This window comes from Schistocerca cancellata, chromosome 4, assembly GCF_023864275.1.
Source record: "Schistocerca cancellata isolate TAMUIC-IGC-003103 chromosome 4, iqSchCanc2.1, whole genome shotgun sequence".
Lineage (NCBI taxonomy): Eukaryota > Metazoa > Arthropoda > Insecta > Orthoptera > Acrididae > Schistocerca > Schistocerca cancellata.
In genome coordinates this window covers 44598094-44618719 of record NC_064629.1, presented here as the reverse complement: position 1 = coordinate 44618719, position 20626 = coordinate 44598094, and the positions used below count along the sequence as shown (strand labels likewise).

General features: G+C 46.3%; 1 protein-coding gene across 5 annotated transcripts in view; it reads right to left on the bottom strand.

Moving 5' to 3' along the window:
- Positions 1–20626, bottom strand: part of LOC126183319 (sarcolemmal membrane-associated protein-like) — a 285047-nt gene that overhangs the window by 210368 nt on the left and 54053 nt on the right. For all 5 annotated transcript variants that reach the window (XR_007536720.1, XM_049925175.1, XM_049925177.1 and 2 more), the window contains exon 3: positions 9601–9738. Coding sequence is in view for 4 of the 5 variants with exons in the window: in XM_049925175.1 (XP_049781132.1) it covers positions 9601–9738 (138 nt within the window). In the remaining variant the exon portion in view is untranslated. The remainder of the gene's footprint in view (positions 1–9600; positions 9739–20626) is intronic.

Below are 20626 nucleotides of genomic sequence, written 5' to 3'. Positions count from 1 at the left end.
TTCAGAAGTGTCTTACTGTTCTATCAGGAAGACCACCAGAATGGAGTAGTGCTTCTGAGAGTTTTGCACTTCCATAATTGCTGTTTACATAGCTCAAGTTGTACACAGCAGCGCCACGAGAGGCTGTCACCACACAGGCACATTACTAGCCAGGTGTCTCCCAATGCTGAGCATCTGCCTCCAAATAAAACTCACTTATTAGGACTACATTCTACTTGCCCAACACTTCCATCAGCACATCATATCCATTCACTGACAGTGTTGCCAACTGCCAGAGAGAGCACTGTAAAACTGGGAATACTTTGGTTCCACATAATACAGGTGCAGATGGAGATCCTTTGGCCAACAGGAATGAAAGTCAATGCACCACCAACACTTGTTCACTTTTGTCACAGCTCCACCACACTTCCTGCAATTATGCTATGGATCGCAGTACCATTAAGAAGCTACTACAGTTCCATCTCGTCTGCTGCAGGTCCTACATGGGAAATTGCTATTTATGGAGCAATAGGAACAGTTAGCAACAAGTGTCTGCGAGTGAGTTGATTTCAGTCCATCTGACTAACTCACAGACTGCCAAGAGACAGCAAAGTTCATCTGTATTAGCTACAGGTATGCCACGCACAAGCTACCTGAGAAGTTCATCTGTTGTAAATATTCAGTGGTAACGAACAATATACACTTCCAAGCTGGGTTCTTGTGCTGCCCAGTCACAATCAGGGTACGTTTGGAAAGTGCTGCCACCTTATAGAGAGCAATAGTAGAAATTTCATTTTTTTGGTACTACGGATGTTTGGGCTGAACCGACTGTAGCATGCACTTACCCAACAGTAACTCTTGCGTAAGTCCCACTGGTCATTTCCAGAATGAAGAATCTTGCCCAACTGTGCATGTGTTGGCAGTGTTAGACGAAGATATTGGATGAGTGGCTCAAAAAATGACAGGCTTGTCAGTTGCAGCAACTGGCACCATCCCAAACCTACCACCCATGGCACACCTAGCCATCTGGTTACATGTGTAATTTGCAGGAGGACCACTTCGATGTCCGATGTGTGTGATTTTTGTAAGCCACATATTCTTATTTTCCATACACAATAAAAATGTAACAGACCATGATAGAAACTACCTTTTTTTTTGTGTGTGTGTGGTTTTAGGGCGCACAACTTCAATGGTCATTAGCGCCCAGACTACGTTAGGAATGCACCGCGAGGCACAAGTTTAAAACAGCAACTAAAACGGAAAACACGATAAAAGACGGACTGACAGGCATAGCATTAAAAAAACAGCATAATCAAATGTCCATAGAGAGGTTTGTCAAGTTCATAAAACGAAGAACGTGAGCAGCTGCTCGTGGGTCATCCACTAAAATGGCATCTAGAGTACATGGCAGGCCAAGATCAAGACGCAGTGTGTTAAAATCTGGACAGGACCTTAAAATGTGGCGGACCGTCAGCAATTGGCAACATGGGCAGAACGGCGCCGGCGCAGCTGTCAGCAGATGGCGATAGCTGAACCGGCAGTGTCCAATTCGTAACTGGGCCAAAACGACCTCCTCCCGCCGAGAAGGGCTTGAGGAGGACGTCCAAGCGGGAAGAGGTTTCAAGGCCCAAAGCTTGTTGTCCATAAGTGCAGCCCAATCGGCATGCCACAGCGATAAAATGCGCCGACAAATTACACTGCTACAATCTGATGAAGGGACACAACAAGAAGCTGTCCGAGGCTGGAGGACCGAAGCCTTGGCCGTGGCATCTGCAGCTTCGTTCCCAGGGATACCAACATGGCCAGGAACCCACATAAAGCTAACTGGAGAACCGTCGTCCACCAGCTGCTGAAGAGAGCGTTGGATCCGGTGCACGAAAGGGTGGACCGGATACGGATCACTGAGGCTCTGGAGTGCACTCAGGGAATCGGAGCAGATGACATAAGCAGAATGTCGGTGGCGGCAGATGTAAAGAACAGCCTGGTAGAGGGTAAAGAGCTCAGGTCATATTAATGAACTTCAAACGAAGTTCGACAAAACGGGAGTGGTATACCGAACCGGGGGTAACCTCCTTTGGGAGCGAGCTGAGGTCAAGGTGAACGCGAACCTGAGCCTGGAGCCAAGGTGGCGCGTGGCTCTCGCCCACTCTAAAGGTTGCAGGAAGTGAAACATCAAGGTGTTGAAGGAGGCGATGAAAGCGAACTCCAGGGGGTAGCAGGGCAGAGACATACAACCCGTATTGACGGTCGAGAGAGTCGTCAAAAAAGGAACGATAAGACGGGTGGTCGGGCATTGCCAGTAGCTGACAGGCATACCGACAAAGCAGTATATCGCACCGGTAGGTGAGTGGCAATTCGCCAGCGTCAGCATGAAGACTCTCTACGGGACTGGTATAAAATGCTCCGATCGCAAGTCGTAAACCCCGATGTTGTATGGAGTTGAGGCGGCGTAAGATGGATGGCCGTGCAGAGGAGTATACGAAGCTCCCATAATCCAGCTTGGAGTGGATGATCGACTGATATAGGCGAAGTAGGACTGTTCGATCCGCTCCCCACGACATACCACTGAGAACACTGAGGACATTTAGAGAACGGGTACAACGGGCAGCCAAATATGACACATGTGGAGACCAGCTAAGTTTCCTGTCAAATGTAAGACCTAAAAATTTTGTTGTCTCCACGAATGGGAGAGCAACGGGACCGAGTCGTAAGGACAGTGGGAGAAAATCTTTGTAGCGCCAGAAGTTAATACAGACTGTCTTCTCGGCAGAAAAACGGAAGCCATTGGCGACACTCCAGGAGTAAAGACGGTCAAGAGAACGCTGAAGACAGCGCTCCAGGAAACATGTACGCTGCGCGCTGCAATAGATGGTAAAATCGTCCACGAAAAGGGAGCCTGATACATCAGCTGGGATGCAATCCATTATTGGATTGATCGCTATGGCGAAGAGAGCGACGCTCAAAACTGAGCCCTGTGGCACCCCATTCTCCTGGCGAAAGGTGTCTGACAGGACAGAACCCACACGTACCCTGAACTGTCGATCTATTAAAAAGGAACGAATAAAAAGAGGGAGGCGACCGCAAAGGCCCCATGTATGCATGGTGCGGAGAATGCCCGCCCTCCAACAGGTGTTGTAAGCCTTCTCCAAATCAAAGAACACAGCCGCCGTCGGGCACTTCCGCAAGAATTTATTCATAATGAAGGTCGACAAGGGAACCAGATGGTCGACAGCAGAGCAGCGCCTACGAAATCCACATTGTACATTGGTAAGTAGGCGTCGAGATTCGAGCAGCCAAACCAAACGTGAGTTAACCATTCGCTCCATCACCTTACAGACACAGCTGGTAAGCGAGATGAGTCGATAACTGGAAGGCAAGTGCTTGTCCTTCCCCGGCTTAGGAATCGGTACAACAATAGACTCGTGCCAGCATGCGGGAACATGTCCCTCAATCCAGATGCGATTATAAGTACGAAGAAGGAAACCTTTACCCGCAGGAGAAAGGTTCTTCAGCATCTGAATATGAATAGAATCAGGCCCTGGAGCGGAGGACCGTGACCGGGCAAGTGCGTTTTCGAGTTCCCGCACGGTGAATGGGGCATTATAACTTTCACGATTTGAGGAGCGGAAGTTAGGTGGCCTAGCCTCCTCTGCCTGTTTTCGGGGGAGGAAGGCAGGGTGGTAATGAGCGGAGCTCGAAACCTCTGCGAAAAAGTGGCCGAAGGCATTGGAGACATCCTCAGGGGCCACAAGGACGTCATTCGCGACCGTCAAGCCAGAAACTGGTGAGTGGACCTTAGTGCCAGATAGCCGGCGCAGGCTACCCCAGACAACAGAAGAAGGAGTAAAACTGTTGAAGGTGCTTGTGAAAGCAGCCCAGCTGGCTTTCTTGCTTTCTTTAATAATACGACGACACTGCGTACGTAATCGTTTATAATTGATACAATTTGCCACTGTAGGGTGGCGTTTAAAGGTGTGTAAAGCACGTTGACGAGAACGTAAAGCATCTCTACATGCTGCAGTCCACCAGGGGACCGGTACGTGACATGGAGAAGAAGTAGTGTGAGGGATGGAATATTCAGCAGCAGTGAGAATGACTTCCGCGAGGTGTGCGACCTGACTATCGCAGCTTGTGAAGGTTTGATCCTCAAAGGTCACCCTGGAAGAGAAGAGCCCCCAGTCTGCTTTGGAGATGTTCCAACTAGATGAGCACGAAGAGGGGGTATGCTGCAGGAGATGGATAACACATGGGAGGTGGTCGCTCGAATATGTATCAGAAAGTGCATACCACTCAAACCGGCGTGCAAGTTGGGTAGTACATATAGAGAGGTCTAAATGGGAATAGGTGTGAGTTGCGTCCGAAAGAAAAGTGGAGGCGCCAGTATTGAAGCAGACAAGATTGAGCTGGTTGAAAAGGTCTGCTAACAGGGAGCCCCTCGGGCAGGATGCTGGAGAGCCCCAAAGAGGATGGTGGGCATTGAAGTCTCCAGTTAACAAAAATGGTGCAGGTATCTGAGCAATAATTTGCATCATGTCTGCCCTGGTAACGGCAAACAACGATGAAATGTAAACAGTACAAATGGAAAATGTGAAAGTGGGGAGAGTAATTCAGACGGCAACTGCCTGCAGGCCGGTGTGCAATGTGATGGGATCGTAGTAAATATCATCCCGGACCAGCAACATAACCCCTCCATGAGCCGGAATACCTGCCACAGGGGGTAGGTCAAAACGCACAGAGGTGTAGTGTGCCAAGGCAATTTGATCGCATGGGCGTAGCTTCGTTTCCTGGAGGGCTACGATGAGCGGACGGTGCAAGCGGAGCAGCAACTTCAAGTTCTCTCGGTTGGAGCAAATGCTGCGAATATTCCAGTGAATAAGTGCCATCGTAAGAAGAAAAGGAAGATGAAAGAAGGGGTCACCTCGAAGGCCGCTGAGGGCCTGGCTTCAAGTGAGCACTGCTGTTGCTATCAGTAGGCGGACAGTCATCATCCATTGGTTCTATAGGTTCATCGGCCATCTTGGTAAGATGGCCGGGAGAGGGAGCTTCCTCCGCCAGGGAACGGCCAGATGTTTGGCTACCAGCAGTGCGGCCAGGCGAAACGGATGACCGCCTGGGGCGGCAACCGCTGGGTGGCGCAGGAGAAGAAATGCGCCGTGGCGGAGAAGGAGAACTGTGCTTCCTATGAGCCTTCTTGGAAGGTTGTTTGGTGGAAGTACTGGTCAATGGCTGGGAGTTCGAGGTACGTAGGAAGTCTGTACGGGCCGGTTCCTTCTTGAAGGCCCATGCATCTGACTTCTGGGTCTTCGTCTTGGCTGATGAAGGGGCTTGTGTCTGTGGGGTGCCAGGAGGAAGAGGAGAGGTCGACCATGCGATCTTAGCACTGGCCGAACGGACGACCGTGGTGCTGAAGGTCAGATCGCATGTCTGGGTTGCCACTTCCCTGGTAGTCCGAGGAGAGGCGAGGACAGTACTGTATTTCCCCGCTGGGAGCAGCGTGGCCTTCCCACTAGCAAATAGCTTGCGAGCAGCCGAGGAGGACACTTTCTCTTTGACCCGAATTTCTTGGATACAGCGTTCTTCCTTATAGATGGTACAGTCGCGGGAGGACGCAGCATGCGCACCCAGACAGTTCACACAACGAGGAGACTGAGGTGGACAGTCACCCTCATGGGCATCCCTGCCACAAGTGACACATTTAGCCACATTGGAACAAGACTGGCGAGTGTGATTGAAACGCTGACACTGGTAGCAGCGCGTAGGTGTCGGGACATAGGGGCGAACAGAAATAACCTCGTACCCCGCTTTAATGCGCGATGGCAGCTGAACACTATCAAAGGTCAAGAAAAGTGTCCAGGTCGGTACAAGGTCATTGTTGACCTTTTTCATGACCCTATCAACAGCCGTCACACCCTGCTCAGCGAGGAAAGACTGAATCTCCTCGTCAGTCAATCCGTCGAGTGATCTAGTATATACCACACCACTAGACGAATTCAAAGTTCGGTGAGCCTCCACCCGGACAGGGAACGTGTACAGGAGTGTGGCTCGAAGCAGTTTTTGTGCCTGAAAGGCGCTCTCAGTTTCTAGTAACAAGGTACCATTACGCAACCTGGTACAAGACTTAACAGTTCCGGCTATGGCATCTACACCCTTCTGGATAATGAAAGGGTTGACTGAGGAAAAATCCTTTCCGTCCTCAGATCGAGAAACTACGAGGAACTGTGGGGCAGGCGGTAGTACTTTTGTCACTGGTGGCTGGTCAAGTTTCCGTTTTTGGGCAGAAGTCGAGAGAGGAAGAGAAATCCATTGCGGAGGAATCCCCCATGATTGCCAGCGTCTCCGATGGTGCGCTCCTTCCTTGTGGGGACCCTCTCAGAGTGCACTCCCGCCTTAGGTGAATGTTTTCACCTCAGGTCACACCTCCCGAGAAACAGACGGAGGGACCAATCAGCATGGTCAGAAGGTATCAGCTCAGGCAATCACCCCTCCCTGGGCCTGGCCTTTACCAGGGGGTACGTGTGTGCCTTACTTGTCTACCCAGGGCGGGGAATTACGCGTTACCCCGTCACCAGCTACGCGTGCGAACGCGTAGGTCGGCCTTCAGGCGCGCACAGGGAGGAAGGAAGAAGAGGAAAAAGAAGAGAGAGAGGACAGACTGTCTCAAATGCCGAGGCGGAGACCAGAGAAGGCAAGGAGAAGAAGGCAAGGAGAAGGAGGCAAGGAGAAGGAGGCAAGGAGAAGGAGGCAAGGAGAAGGAGGCAAGGAGAAGGAGGCAAGGAGAAGGAGGCAAGGAGAAGGAGGCAAGGAGAAGGAGGCAAGGAGAAGGAGGCAAGGAGAAGGAGGCAAGGAGAAGGAGGCAAGGAGAAGGAGGCAAGGAGAAGAAGGCAAGGAGAAGAAGGCAAGGGAAAGAGTAAGTAAGACAGTGAGATGGAGAAGAACAAAGAAAGGAACCAACCAAAGGAGGGAAGAAACGAGAAGAAGTGAAACACCAAAATGACCACAAATATAGGTCGTGGACCCGTCCGACTCTGGACGCAGGCGCTAACTACCCCCTTGAGGGGGAGGGACTCCTTTTAGTCGCCTCTTACGACAGGCAGGAATACCTCGGGCATATTCTAACCCCCGGACCCGCAGGGGGGGAAACTACCTTTAAGATCCTCGTAACTATTTTTTTTTCTGCTAATGGAGCCCCATGAACTCATCACAGATAATGGTCTGCAGTTCACTTTCATGGGTTTTCAGTGGTTTTGCACCCAGAATGGAATTATGCACGTTATCATACCTCCGTTTCACCCTGTGTCTAATGGCATGGTACAGTGTTTTGTGGAAATGTTCAGCAAAAGTGTAGTCTTACTTAATGAAATCTCCCACTATATTCAAATGCACAGATGGTCAGAGATACAAACTGCACGCAGAAGTTCAACATATAGCCAACAAGGACAAACTTTAGCCTATCAGTGTCATTTAATGTCAGTAAGCATTTAGCTCAAAAACTCTGTCTGATTCTAAATGATCAATTACAGTGGAGCACATTTCCACTCTTACACTTTGTATGAGCCACTCGAACAGCCACACACTCCCAAAGCTCAACCCTAATTGATCACATTCATATCCAAAAACTTGTGCCGCAATAGAACTGTCATACATCTTACTTTGTTGCTTCTCTGGATCACTGAGTCCTGGGTTCAATTCCCAGCTGGGTTGGGGATTTTCTCTGCTCGAGGACTGGGCGTTTGTGTTATCGTCATCATCATCATCCTCATCATCATCCATGACCGTGGCTAGATTAGAGAGTGTAAAAAATTGAAGTGTGAAAAAAAAAACTGGGCCTTTGTACAGGCACTGATGACTGCGCAGTTGAGCGCCCCACAAACCAGTCATCATCTTACTTTGTTTTTCCTCATAATGTTTAGTATTATATTCATACAATTCGTATACTTCAATATTGTACATTTTCATTATATAGGCCTACTGTATTTGATACTATCCATACGACAATTGCATTTGTAACAGAGGTACTGCTCATCAACATGCTTGGTGTATAACATGAGTGATGGGTATTTGATTTGACGTATCTCACCCTATGTCACAACCAGAGATTCTGTATGCATTGAAGGTATCTTTGTTTCTGAAGTTTGGCTCCTGAACACTAATGTCTTTCGTAGACACTCGCCAGTTGTCTCCTTGGTGATAGTCTAATAAGCCAAAAACCAGTTTGAAATAAACAAATATGAGCAGAAAAAAATGCAGTTAGTTACTTTGTTTTTCAACTTTTTATATTAAATGCAAATTTAAGTACTTAAGAGAGACAGCCAACAAGTAAGCAAAATGGTATCAACTACAGTGTTGTATGGTGATCGATATTTTAAGTATGTGCAAATATGTCTCATGCAGTATAGACGGAACATTATAATGTCTGAAATAAGCCAAAAAAAAACAACACAAAAATTAACACCTTTCTGAAAACGATAACTTTTGATTATACTAGGAGTTTCATCTATTTCTTTATTTCGTACAAATCTGAATAAAGTGTAGAGAAGCAGACCAACTATCAGTTCATAGTGGTAACAATGTGTATGGACAATATTTTTCTTTAGATGCACGGGAACAATCAGAGTTTGGGAAAGTGAGATACAGTACGTGCAGATTAAAGATTAGAAGCTCATTATACGGTGTAATCAAATTGCTCACTTGGTAGTATATTGCTCACAGAATACAAATAACTCAATTAGGACCTTAGAGCACGCACACTTGTCACTTTATGAGTAAGGTTCATTGTTTCATTTGGATGTGGGATACATAAAATGTTTTCTCCTATTAATTTGTTCTGTTTAACATGTGCACAAAGTGCTTAAGTCAAATTAATAAAACATCACAACATTTGCCTAAAAGTTTCTGAGAAAGAATCTAAAAAATCTTGAGCAGATGCTGTCCCAGAATTTATAATCCTAAGTAGCAGATTTTAAGCAGTTGTAGCTTCCCTCGCAGTTAAAAGATTCAAGTAGATAATTGTACTTATAGCAAAATAGTATTCTTCCTGTCACTGTCACCTAATGACAAAATTATTTGTTTGTGTACTATGTCACAAAGCTGCAAACTTTTCCATTAAAAACAACTAACATTTTGGATTTCACACAGGTCTTCTTTATCTCTTTCATAACATGTTACCGAAAACCATCTGGATTAAGCTATTGTTCAGTTTATGTACATTAGCAGCAAGTCATTTTGTGTTGAAGTCAGAACGAATAAATGAAAATGCCTGACAATGTAGCACACAATGCCTTTGCACATCCAGAAACATTGCTATTACCATGAGGATACCTCACTGGATCATGTTGTCAAACACTGATAAATTTTATCAACATACAAAGCATTTACAATGAAATACAAAGTGGCTACAGCAGGACAATCAACACACAAATCATCTAGCGTTTTTGCCCTCATATATCTTCAGAAATATTCAGAATACTATATTTTAATGGCTGAAAGCTTTAAATAAACATTAACTTGTATGATGTATAATGCACATACTTAGTTTTATTATTTCCTTACATTTATTGCAGTAAATATTTATTTTCTGAATGAAATGTCATCACTGGAGATATAAGAAAAACAAACAAATACCTTTCCATTTTCATACCACAACAGTGCATGATTTCTGGACAACACTTTGCAATCAAAGATTGCATTGTTTTGGGCTGCGCGGGCTCTTGCAACTGATCGACCAATTTTCACTGGCTGGTCAAGAACCAGCGAGCGTTCCTGCAACAGAAGTTCACTGCCATTAACTCTACAGCTGAAATATGAAAAAATACAGGAAGATAGAATGTGATAAGAAGAGTAGGCATGTAACCTTGCAAGTAGAAGGCCAAGGTGAAAAAGAGTGGGAGTGGCCCACAAACAGAAAGGAGACTATTGCTTTGTTTGGATGAACAAGGATAACATGCGGTAAGGAGGATTATCAAATGTAACCCTGTGACAAGACTACTCCATCACAGAAAATTATTATAAAGACCAGTGATTCAAACATTGTAATGTCAGTCAGAAATAAATAGTTTGTCATGTGAAAAAAAGAAGCCTAGTGGAGAACGGAATGTGAACAATGCATGTGGAGCAAGCATGAAGTCAGAAATTTTTTTACCAAGGTTGAAAAAAATACGCTATGAATATACATAAATGTCCAATTCTGGGAATTCGCTGCTGAATGTCTCTCATTAAAAACACACACTCACAGGATGTCTGTCACTAGGAATATTAGCAATATCTTTCCAGCTTTCCACTCTACACTGAAAGGGGCACGCGCACCCGCTCTCTCTCTCTCTCTCTCTCTCTCTCTCTCTCTCTCTCACACACACACACACACACACACACACACACACACACACAGAGAGAGAGAGAGAGAGAGAGAGAGAGAGAGAGAGAGAGGTGTGGGGGTTATAAAGATGCATTATTAATCTTTAAACATTACTGATAAGACATTTTAGTGCCATTATTCAGCATGGAACACATTTTACTACTTTCTAAACTAAGTTCTCATTTCACATTATGAATTATTATTGACAGCTGTAGATACAATATGAGGATTGAGAGTTGCTCTGTTGATGCAAATTTATAACCCATATATTTTCATGTTATTTCACAAATAACCTTCATCCCTAATTTGTTATTAACTCTATTAAATGTGAGAAAATACCCAATGTCTGATGCAGTATAAGCTGTTATTACCATTTTCTACTATGTCTCCATTCATCATCATGACACTTCTGTGAACCAACTTTGTTCTTTGGGGAAAAAAAGCACATGTTCCAAACAAGGGGAACCACTATGCAGGGTGAATGAGGAGGAAAGGTACATGATCTGAGGGATGACAGTATTTGTTGGTTGGTTGGATGATTAAAGGAATCAAACTACTGGAACTACTGGTCATCAGTCCAGTTTTCCTCAAACACAGAGGTCTACATGACTGTAGATCAGAGATGGCCTATTGTGCAAAACCCAGAGGAAGAAAACTCCAAGGCTTACTAAAGGTCAACAAAGGCTAGATAAGGGACAAAAAAGAATAAAGGGGAAATACAGGAAAAAAAGTAGGCAAGATGCTCTGTCTAAGAAGTCACCAGAAGGCCCTGAGACCAGAATGCAATGAGGAAACATACTTCCCCCACCCCCAGTCACTTACCACAGGTACACCACTCAGAAATTGCGTAGGAAAAACTACCATCACATACAGGGCAAGAAAAACAGACAGACAGACATAAGATGAACAAGTCAAACACACCATGCGAGAGGATGGGAAGAAGAGTAAAAGAACAGATAGGGTGAGGGCCAGGGTGGACCACCAAGCCCTGACAGCCGCAGCCTGGTCTGGGCAGAGGAGGCAACAGAGTTTTCTGCCAATCCCTCAATGCATCGATAAGGGTAAGTGGAGCCCCCTTAAAGCAAGTGGTGAAAGTCTCCTTCATGAATAAAATGCAAAACTACATCAGCCACTGTGAAATTGTGTCCTAATACCAGGGGTAGCGAATCATGGAGATCAAGAGTCTGCCGCAGGGCAGCCAGTTTGGGACAGTTCAGCAAAATGTAGACCACAGTCCTGTCCTTCAAGGGCCTGCTTGAAGGACCTCCACAGATTTGTTGTCACCTTTATCACCAAAAGTTTGTTGGTTAAGCCAGAGTGAGCCACTCTAGATTCCTAAAACTTCATGGCATAATACAGATTGGAGGACTGCTACTGGAATACTGATCTCAAGAGTCTGTTCACTGGTAGCCAGTTTGGCTAGGCTATCATCAAATTTATTCCCTGGGATCCCAAGGTGGCCCAGGGTCCAGATGAAGGTCACTGAGCACCCCTATTGTTCAAGGGCACACAGTGGGATCCCAGATAGCCACAAACAAAGGATGGCGAAGGTAACACTGGTCGAGAGCTTGAAAATTGATCAAGGAGTCGCTGTGGATGAGAAAGGACTCTCAGTGCAGAAATGGATATGCTCAAGAGCATGAGAGATGGCTACCAACTCCGCAGAGAAAACACTACAGCCATCCGAAAAGGAGCACAGTTCAGTACATCCCATATGAGTATAAGCAAAGCCTATGTCACCAGCAATCACCAATCTATCAGTTTAGCCTTTTCATGAACCCTGGGATGTGCAAAGGTGGGGAAAAATTGGTGGTGGAGGGCCTCAGGTGAACCGAGTCTTTCGAACCTTGTGATGAATCAAGAAAAAGCTGTGGCCGAGATATGCACCATGGAGGTGTACATGAGTGGGCCCAGAGGAGGTGGTAGAGGAAATAGCTGGAGTTTTAGGGAGGAGTGACTGAATGTAGATTGTGATCATAACCCCTGATCTGGGCCACCATTGCAGGAAATGGACTTCCATGCTTGGAAAGAGGAGACGGTACTTTGGGTGCTTAAGGGAGTTGCAAATGTGTCTAGAATAACTGAAAAGCTGTTGTTGGTACCTGATCTGCAACAGACAGACCCCATCCTCTACGAGTAAGCTGTTTACAGGGCTACTTCAAAAGGCTCCTGTCGCAAGTCGAACCCCACAGTGGTGAATCAGATCCAGTAACCACAATGCTGAGGGGTGATGCCAAACCGTTTGCCAGACTCCCATAATCAAGACAAGACTGTATCGGGGCTTTGTAAAGCTGCAGAAGTGTAGTGTGATCTTCACCACAGCTGTTGTTACTCACGCAGTGAAGTGTATTGCAGTTCAGCTGTGCCACTTTTCACTTAAGCTGGCAAAGGTGGGGAATCCTTGTAAATGAGCATGAAAGACTAGTCCTAGAAAGCAGTAAGTCTCCACCACAATGAGTAGTTAGTCGTCGAGGTAAAGTTCTGGTTGTGGGTGAATGGTACAACATCAACAGAAGTGCATGATGTGAGTCTTGGTGGCTGAAAACTGAAAACCATGGGTGAGGGACCATGCCTGCACCTTTTGTATGGCACCTTGCATTCAATGTACAGCAATACCCACACTAGAGAATGAATAGTAGAGGCAAAAGTCGTCAGCATACAAGGAGGGCAACATTGAGGACCCAACAGCTGCTACTAGACCACTGATGGCAACTAGAAAGAGAGGGACACTCAATAAAGAGCCCTGCAGTCACCCAAGCTCTTGGATATGGGGGTACTGTGGGAAGCACCAATTTTCGAACCTGGAATGTACGGTGCAACAGGAAGTACTGGATAAAAATTGGGAGTGGACCCCAGATACCTCGCTTGTGTAAGGTAGTGATGATTTGGTGTCACCACATGGTGTCATAAGACTTCTCCAGGTCGATGAAGATGGTTATAAGGTGTTAATGTTGGGCAAAAGCTGTTCAGATGGCAGACTCCAGGTAAACCAAATCATCAGTAGTGGAAAGGCCTTGGCGAGAACTGCTCTAGGACAGAGCCAGAAGATGCAAAGACTCGAGGAGGCAACACAGCCATCAGTTCACCAGGTGTTCAAGCAACTTACAGAGAACTTTGGTGAGACTTATTGAGTGATAACTGTCCATCTCTAGAGGGTGCTTACCTGTTTTCAGCGCTGGGACAATGATGCTTTCTTGCCACTGTGGTGTGAACTCGGCCTAGCTCCAGATGCGGTTAATGATGACAAGGACATTTTGTTGAAAATGCACCAGTAGGTGCTTGATCATTTGGTTGTGGATGTGGTCTGGCTCTGGGTCTGTATAAGGCTTGGTTCAAATGGCTCTAAGCACTATGCGACTTAACTTCTGAGGTCATCAGTTGCCTAGAACTTAGAACTAATTACACCTAACTAACCTAAGGACATCACACACATCCATGCTCGAGGCAGGATTCGAACCTGCGACCGTAGCAGTCACTCGGCTCCAGACTGTAGCCACTCTGGCCGGCCTGTATCAGGGCAGTGGGCGAGGACACTGAAGAATTCCCACTCACTGAATGGAGCATTATATGCCTATAGGCAGCATGTAGTACAAGATAATTGCTTCCATTCCACCCACTGTGCAAAATGTTTGGCAATGGCGTTTGGGTCAGTGTAGACAGTGCCATTTAAGGTAATAGCAGGTACACCTGTACGGGTTGTTATCTGTAGAGACATCTGATCTTACCCCAAACCTGTGAAGGAGAGGTATGTGCTCCGATGGTTGAAACATACCATTCCCAGCATTCTTGCTTCCGTCGTTTTATTGGGTGGTGGGCCCAAGCATTGAGCCACTTAAAGGCAATGAGGTACTGCATCGATGGGTGCCACTTATGGCATTGGAGAGCCCGCCTATGATCTCTAATAGCCTCTGCAATTTCTGAGGACCACCAAGGTACTGTCTTCCATTAGGGACCCAAGGAACAGAGGATTGCTAAATCTACTGCTGGAAGAAGGGTTGTAGTTGTATTCTTGACTGCCTCATTAATACATCCATGCGGCAGAGAGCAAAGGGTGACAGCAGAGGCGAAAACACACCACCCATCAGTATTGAGAGCCAATCTGGGTAGGCATCTGGGGCATGACGCTGAGGTAGGGACAGGAGAATCACGAAGTGGTCACTAACACACAGGTCATTGTGGATTCCCCCGTGGGTAGATTGGAGAAGACGAGGGCTGCAAATGGAAAGGTCAATGGCTGAGAAAGTTCTGTGCACCACATTGGTGTGTGGAGTACAAGTATTCAAGAGATAAAGATCCAACTGAGCCAGGCAAAGGTCAATCTGTGCCAGGCAAAGGTCACCAAAGGAAAGGGGGGGGGGGGGGGCTGGGAAACCAATGCAAACAATATGTCCTGAGACACTTCAACATCGGGAGGAAGACAAACATTGCAGATGGTAATATCCTGAAATGATCTTACCCAAACAGCCACAGACCCCAAAAGTGTATTGAGAGAGCACAAGTTTGCTGTAGTGTCCAGAACATACGTGCAAACCTCTCCCAATAGGGTCATTCCATGTCAATTCAACCAATCTGAGAAAATGCTCCAGCTGATAGTCTCAGATTTGGCTGAAATTTAGCACACCAGTGCTACAAAGTGTGGAACACTCATGTATAAAATTTTAAGTTCCCCTGCCAATTAGTTCCAGAATTGTGGCTTGTGAAAGAAGGTGGCGTGATCCGGAAATTGCAACCTGCATCTGGCAATCTTTCTTCAGACCCAACTTCAGGTCTTAATAACTTTGGAACTATTCCGCACAGCCCAGTGAAATTTTTACAACCCAGTAACATCCATTTAGAGAACACACTCCATGAATCAAAACACCAACAACATATTTCTGAGGGAAAATAAAAAATTCCAAAATGTGATTAAAAAATGTAGTATGTTAAAAGGTACATATTGTAGGTGCCATCTATGCCAAATATAATTCACTCAAAAAGGGTATAAATTATTCTGTGGTAAGCTTCATGTGGCCTAAACACACACAGAACTCATCATGCCCATATCAGTCACACAAACAGAGTCACATGCACACGAAAATACAAAAATTTGAAAAATTACCAGAAAAACATGGATTTTCTAAGTGTGGCAGCACAAAAGGGACAATTGATATCCGAACCAAATTTCAAACACTGCATAAGTAGGCCATACTATAATATGTGGCAAAATTTCAACTTGTGATTGCAAGGCATTTGTGTATGATAAAAGTTGACAGAGATATATTTGGTTACGTTTCTTTTAACATGATTTAGCAAGTAATAGTGATGATGCAGACAGCTTGTTTCAGATAAAGCTGCAGCAATTTTTGGGAACCATTAGGCAACAGAATAATGGTAGTTTTCATGGACAGAATGAGTCATTGTTAGGCAGGAACAACAAAGGAAACAAGCAACAATTACAGGTTACTCATGTTTTTAAGATTCTAGTTCAGACTGGTCAGTACTGTTGTGGAGTGTCAGTATGGAGGCAGAAGAGTGTACTAGTGGTGCTTTTGTTGAAACAAGTTGCAGTACTGGTAGAGCACAGGCATCTGAATGTCATAACACAACATATAGAACAAAATGTGGCATTCGCTTTGTACTGTACGATCTGGATGAATCTGACCAAGATTTGTTGCTATGGAGATCCGGGATACACCCTGTGGGCACAAGAAGCACAGTTCCAGGAAACTTTAGTGTTTGTTATCATCATGTGAAAGTGTTTCTGGATAAGTATTCTTTCCTACAAAGAAGTTGTTTTGATCCATTTCGGATTCATAAGAAGACAGTGGAGTGTAGCTTCAGAGAAATTGATATAAAATCAGTATTTAAAGTGAATCAGTGCATGGGACTTAACATGAAACCAGGACAAAATTTATGTTCCAGGTGTGTTACACTGCTAAAAAATGAAGAATATTCTGATAATTTACATGACAGTGACAAAGAGTATCAGCCACCTACAACCACAGCGGATGAGCAATTAAATACTTCAGTGACTGCTCTTGGTTTGTCTCCTATGAAGACACACAAAGTTGGGAAAAAGAGACAGGCCCAGCTATGGTAGAAGAAAACTACAAGAAGCTCAAATGGAATTAAAACACAAAATAACTGACACACTAATAGTGGAAGAGGCAGAACTATTTGCTCCAAAGGAACAGAAATCATGCCAGAAATGCTCTGATTTGGACAAAATTGTGCACAATTTGAAAGAAAAATGTGCCATATCCATACGCCAGTAAAAAGTAGCTATTCTTATCCTTGCACCTTCCAGCTGGTCTATTGATTACACTGCAAAGGAATTCAATGTTTCTAGATATACGGTAAAGCAAGCTAGGAAAATAAAAGCAACCCAAGGAGTGCTTCCACAACTTCAGCAGACTCAGGGTAAGAAATTGAGGTGCTAGTGTCTGAGTTTTATGAAAATAATGACTAATGCCAACTAATGCCTGGAAAAAAAGATTATGTAATGGTGAAAATGGGAAATGTACATGTACAGATGCAAAAAAGACTGTTGCTACGCAACATATCAGAACTATATGTAGAATTCAAGGAAAATTATCCCAATACCAAAGTAGGTTTATCATCATTTTTCAATCTTCGGTCAAATATTTTTTTTTATGTGGTTTTAGAGCGCACAACTACAAGGGTCATTAGCGCCCAGACTAAGTTAGGAATGCACCGTGAGGCACAAGGTTTAAACAGCAACTAAAAGGGACAATATTATAAAAGACAGACAGGCAGAGGATTAAAAAAAATAAAAAACAGCATAATCAAATGTCCTTAGACAGGTTTGTCAAGTTGATAAAACAAAGAACGCTTGCAGCTGCTCCTGGGTCATCCACTAAAATGGCATCCAGAGTACATGGCAGGCCAAGATCACGACGCAGTGTATTAAAATCCAGAGAGGACGTTAAAATGTGGCGGACCGTCAGCAATTGTCAACATGGGCAGAACGGCGCCGGCGCAGCCGTCAGCAGATGGCGATGGCTGAACCGGCAGTGTCCAATTCGTAACTGGGCCAAAACGACCTCCTCCCGCCGAGAAGGGCGTGAGGAGGACGTCCAAGCCGCGGGAAGAGGTTTCAAGGCCCGAAGCTTGTTGTCCATAAGTGCAGCCCAATCGGCATGCCACAGCGATAAAATGCGCTGACAAAGGACCCTGCTACAATCTGATGAAAGGACACAACAAGAAGCTGTCCGAGGATGGAGGACCGCAGCCTTGGCTGCGGCATCTGCAGCTTCGTTCCCAGGGATACCAACATGGCCAGGAACCCACATAAAGCTAACCGGAGAACCGTCGTCCACCAGCTGCTGAAGAGAGCGTTGGATTCGGTGCACGAAAGGGTGGACTGGATATGGATCACTGAGGCTCTGGATGGCGCTCAGGGAATCTGAGCAGATGACATAAGCAGAATGTCGGTGGCGGCAGATGTAAAGAACAGCCTGGTAGAGGGCAAAGAGCTCAGCTGTGTAGACCGAACAATGGCCATGGAGACGGTATTTGAAACTTTGTGCCCCGACAATAAAAGAACACCCGACCCAGTCATTGGTATTGGAGCCATCTGTATAAATGAAGGTCATATTAATGAACTTCGAACGAAGTTCGACAAAACGGGAGTGGTATACCGAACCGGGGGTAACCTCCTTTGGGAGCGAGCTGAAGTCAAGGTGAACGCGGACCTGAGCCTGGAGCCTAGGTGGCGTATGGCTCTCGCTCACTCTAAAGGTTGCAGGGAGTAAAAAATCAAGGTGTTGAAGGAGGCGATGAAAGCGAACTCCAGGGGGTAGCAGGGCAGAGACATACAACCCATACTGACGGTCGAGAGAGTCGTCAAAAAAGGAACGATAAGACGGGTGGTCGGGCATTGACAGTAGCCGACAGGCATACCGACAAAGCAGTATATCGCACCGATAGGTGAGTGGCAATTCACCGGCTTCAGCATGAAGACACTCGACGGGACTAGTATAAAACGCTCCGATCGCAAGACGTAAACCCCGATGCTGTATGGAGTTGAGGCGGCGTAAGATGGACGGCCTTGCAGAGGAGTATACGAAGCTCCCATAATCCAGCTTGGAGCGGACGATTGACCGATATAGGCGAAGTAGGACGGTTTGACCGCTCCCCACGACATACCACTGAGAACACGGAGGACATTTAGAGAACGGGTACAACGGGCAGCCAAATATGACACATGTGGAGACCAGCTAAGTTTCCTGTCAAATGTAAGACCTAAAAATTTTGTTGTCTCCACGAACGGGAGAGCAACGGGACCGAGTCGTAAGGACAGTGGGAGAAACTCTTTGTAGCGCCAGAAGTTAATACAGACTGTCTTCTCGGCAGAAAAACGGAAGCCATTGGCGACACTCCAGGAGTAAAGACGGTCAAGAGAACGCTGAAGACAGCGCTCCAGGAAACATGTACGCTGCGCGCTGCAATAGATGGTAAAATCGTCCACGAAAAGGGAGCCTGATACATCAGCTGGGAGGCAATCCATTATTGGATTGATCGCTATGGCGAAGAGAGCGACGCTCAAAACTGAGCCCTGTGGCACCCCATTCTCCTGGCGAAAGGTGTCTGACAGGACAGAACCCACACATACTCTGAACTGTCGATCCATTAAAAAGGAACGAATAAAAAGAGGGAGGCGACTGTGAAGGCCCCATGTATGCATGGTGCGGAGAATGCCTGCCCTCCAACAGGTGTTGCAAGCCTTCTCCAAATCAAAGAACACAGCCGCCGTCGGGCACTTCCGCAAGAATTTATTCATAATGAAGGTCGACAAGGTAACCAGATGGTCAACAGCAGAGCGGCGCCTACGAAATCCACATTGTACATTGGTAAGTAGGCGTCGAGATTCGAGCAGCCAAACCAAACGAGAGTTAACCATTCGCTCCATCACCTTACTACACAGCTGGTAAGCGCAGGAGAAAGGTTCTTCAGCATCTGAATATGAATAGAATCAGGCCCTGGAGTGGAGGACCGTGACCGGGCAAGTGCGTTTTCGAGTTCCCGCACGGTGAATGGGGCATTATAACTTTCACGATTTGAGGAGCGGACGTTAGGTGGCCTAGCCTTCTCTGCCTGTTTTCGGGGGAGGAAGGCAGGGTGGTAATGAGCGGAGCTCGAAATCTCTGCGAAAAAGTGGCCGAAGGCATTGGAGACATCCTCAGGGGCCACAAGGACGTCATTCGCGACCGTCAAGCCAGAAACTGGTGAGTGGACCTTAGTGCCAGACAGCCGGCGCAGGCTACCCCAGACAACAGAAGAAGGAGTAAAACTGTTGAAGGTGCTTATGAAAGCAGCCCAGCTGGCTTTCTTGCTTTCTTTAATAATACGACGACAATGCGCACGTAATCATTTATAATTGATACAATTCGCCACTGTAGGGTGGCGTTTAAAGGTGTGTAAAGCACGTAAAGCATCTCTACATGCTGCGGTCCACCAGGGGACCGGTACGTGACATGGAGAAGAAGTAGTGTGAGGGATGGAATATTCAGCAGCAGTGAGAATGACTTCCGCAAGGTGTGCGACCTGACTATCGCAGCTTGTGAAGGTTTGATCCCGAAAGGTCGCCCTGGAAGAGAAGAGCCCCCAGTCTGCTTTGGAGATGTTCCAACTAGATGAGCACGAAGAGGGGGTATGCTGCAGGAGATGGATAACACATGGGAAGTGGTCGCTCGAATATGTATCAGAAAGTGCATACCACTCAAACCGGCGTGCAAGTTGGGTAGTACATATAGAGAGGTCTAAATGGGAATAGGTGTGAGTTGCGTCCGAAAGAAAAGTGGGGGCGCCAGTATTGAGGCAGACAAGATTGAGCTGGTTGAAAAGGTCTGCTAACAGGGAGCCTTCTTGAAGGCCCATGCATCTGACTTCTGGGTCTTCGTCTTTGCAGAAGCTGATGAAGGTGCTTGTGTCTGAGGGGTGACGGGAGGAAGAGGAGACGTCGACCGGGCGATCTTAGCACTGGCCGAACGGACGACCGTAGTGGTGAAGGTCAGACTGCATGTCTGTGTCGCCACCTCCCTGGTAGTCCGAGGAGAGGCGAGGACAGTACTGTATTTCCCCGCTAGGAGCAGCGCGGCCTTCCCACTAGCAAAAAGCTTGCGAGCAGCCGAGGTGGACACTTTCTCTTTGACCCGAATTTCCTGAATACAGCATTCTTCCTTGTAGATGGGACAGTCGCGGGAGGACGCTGCATGGTCACCCTGACAGTTCACACAACGAGGAGACGGAGGTGGACAGTCACCCTCATGGGCATCCCTGCCACTAGTGAAACAT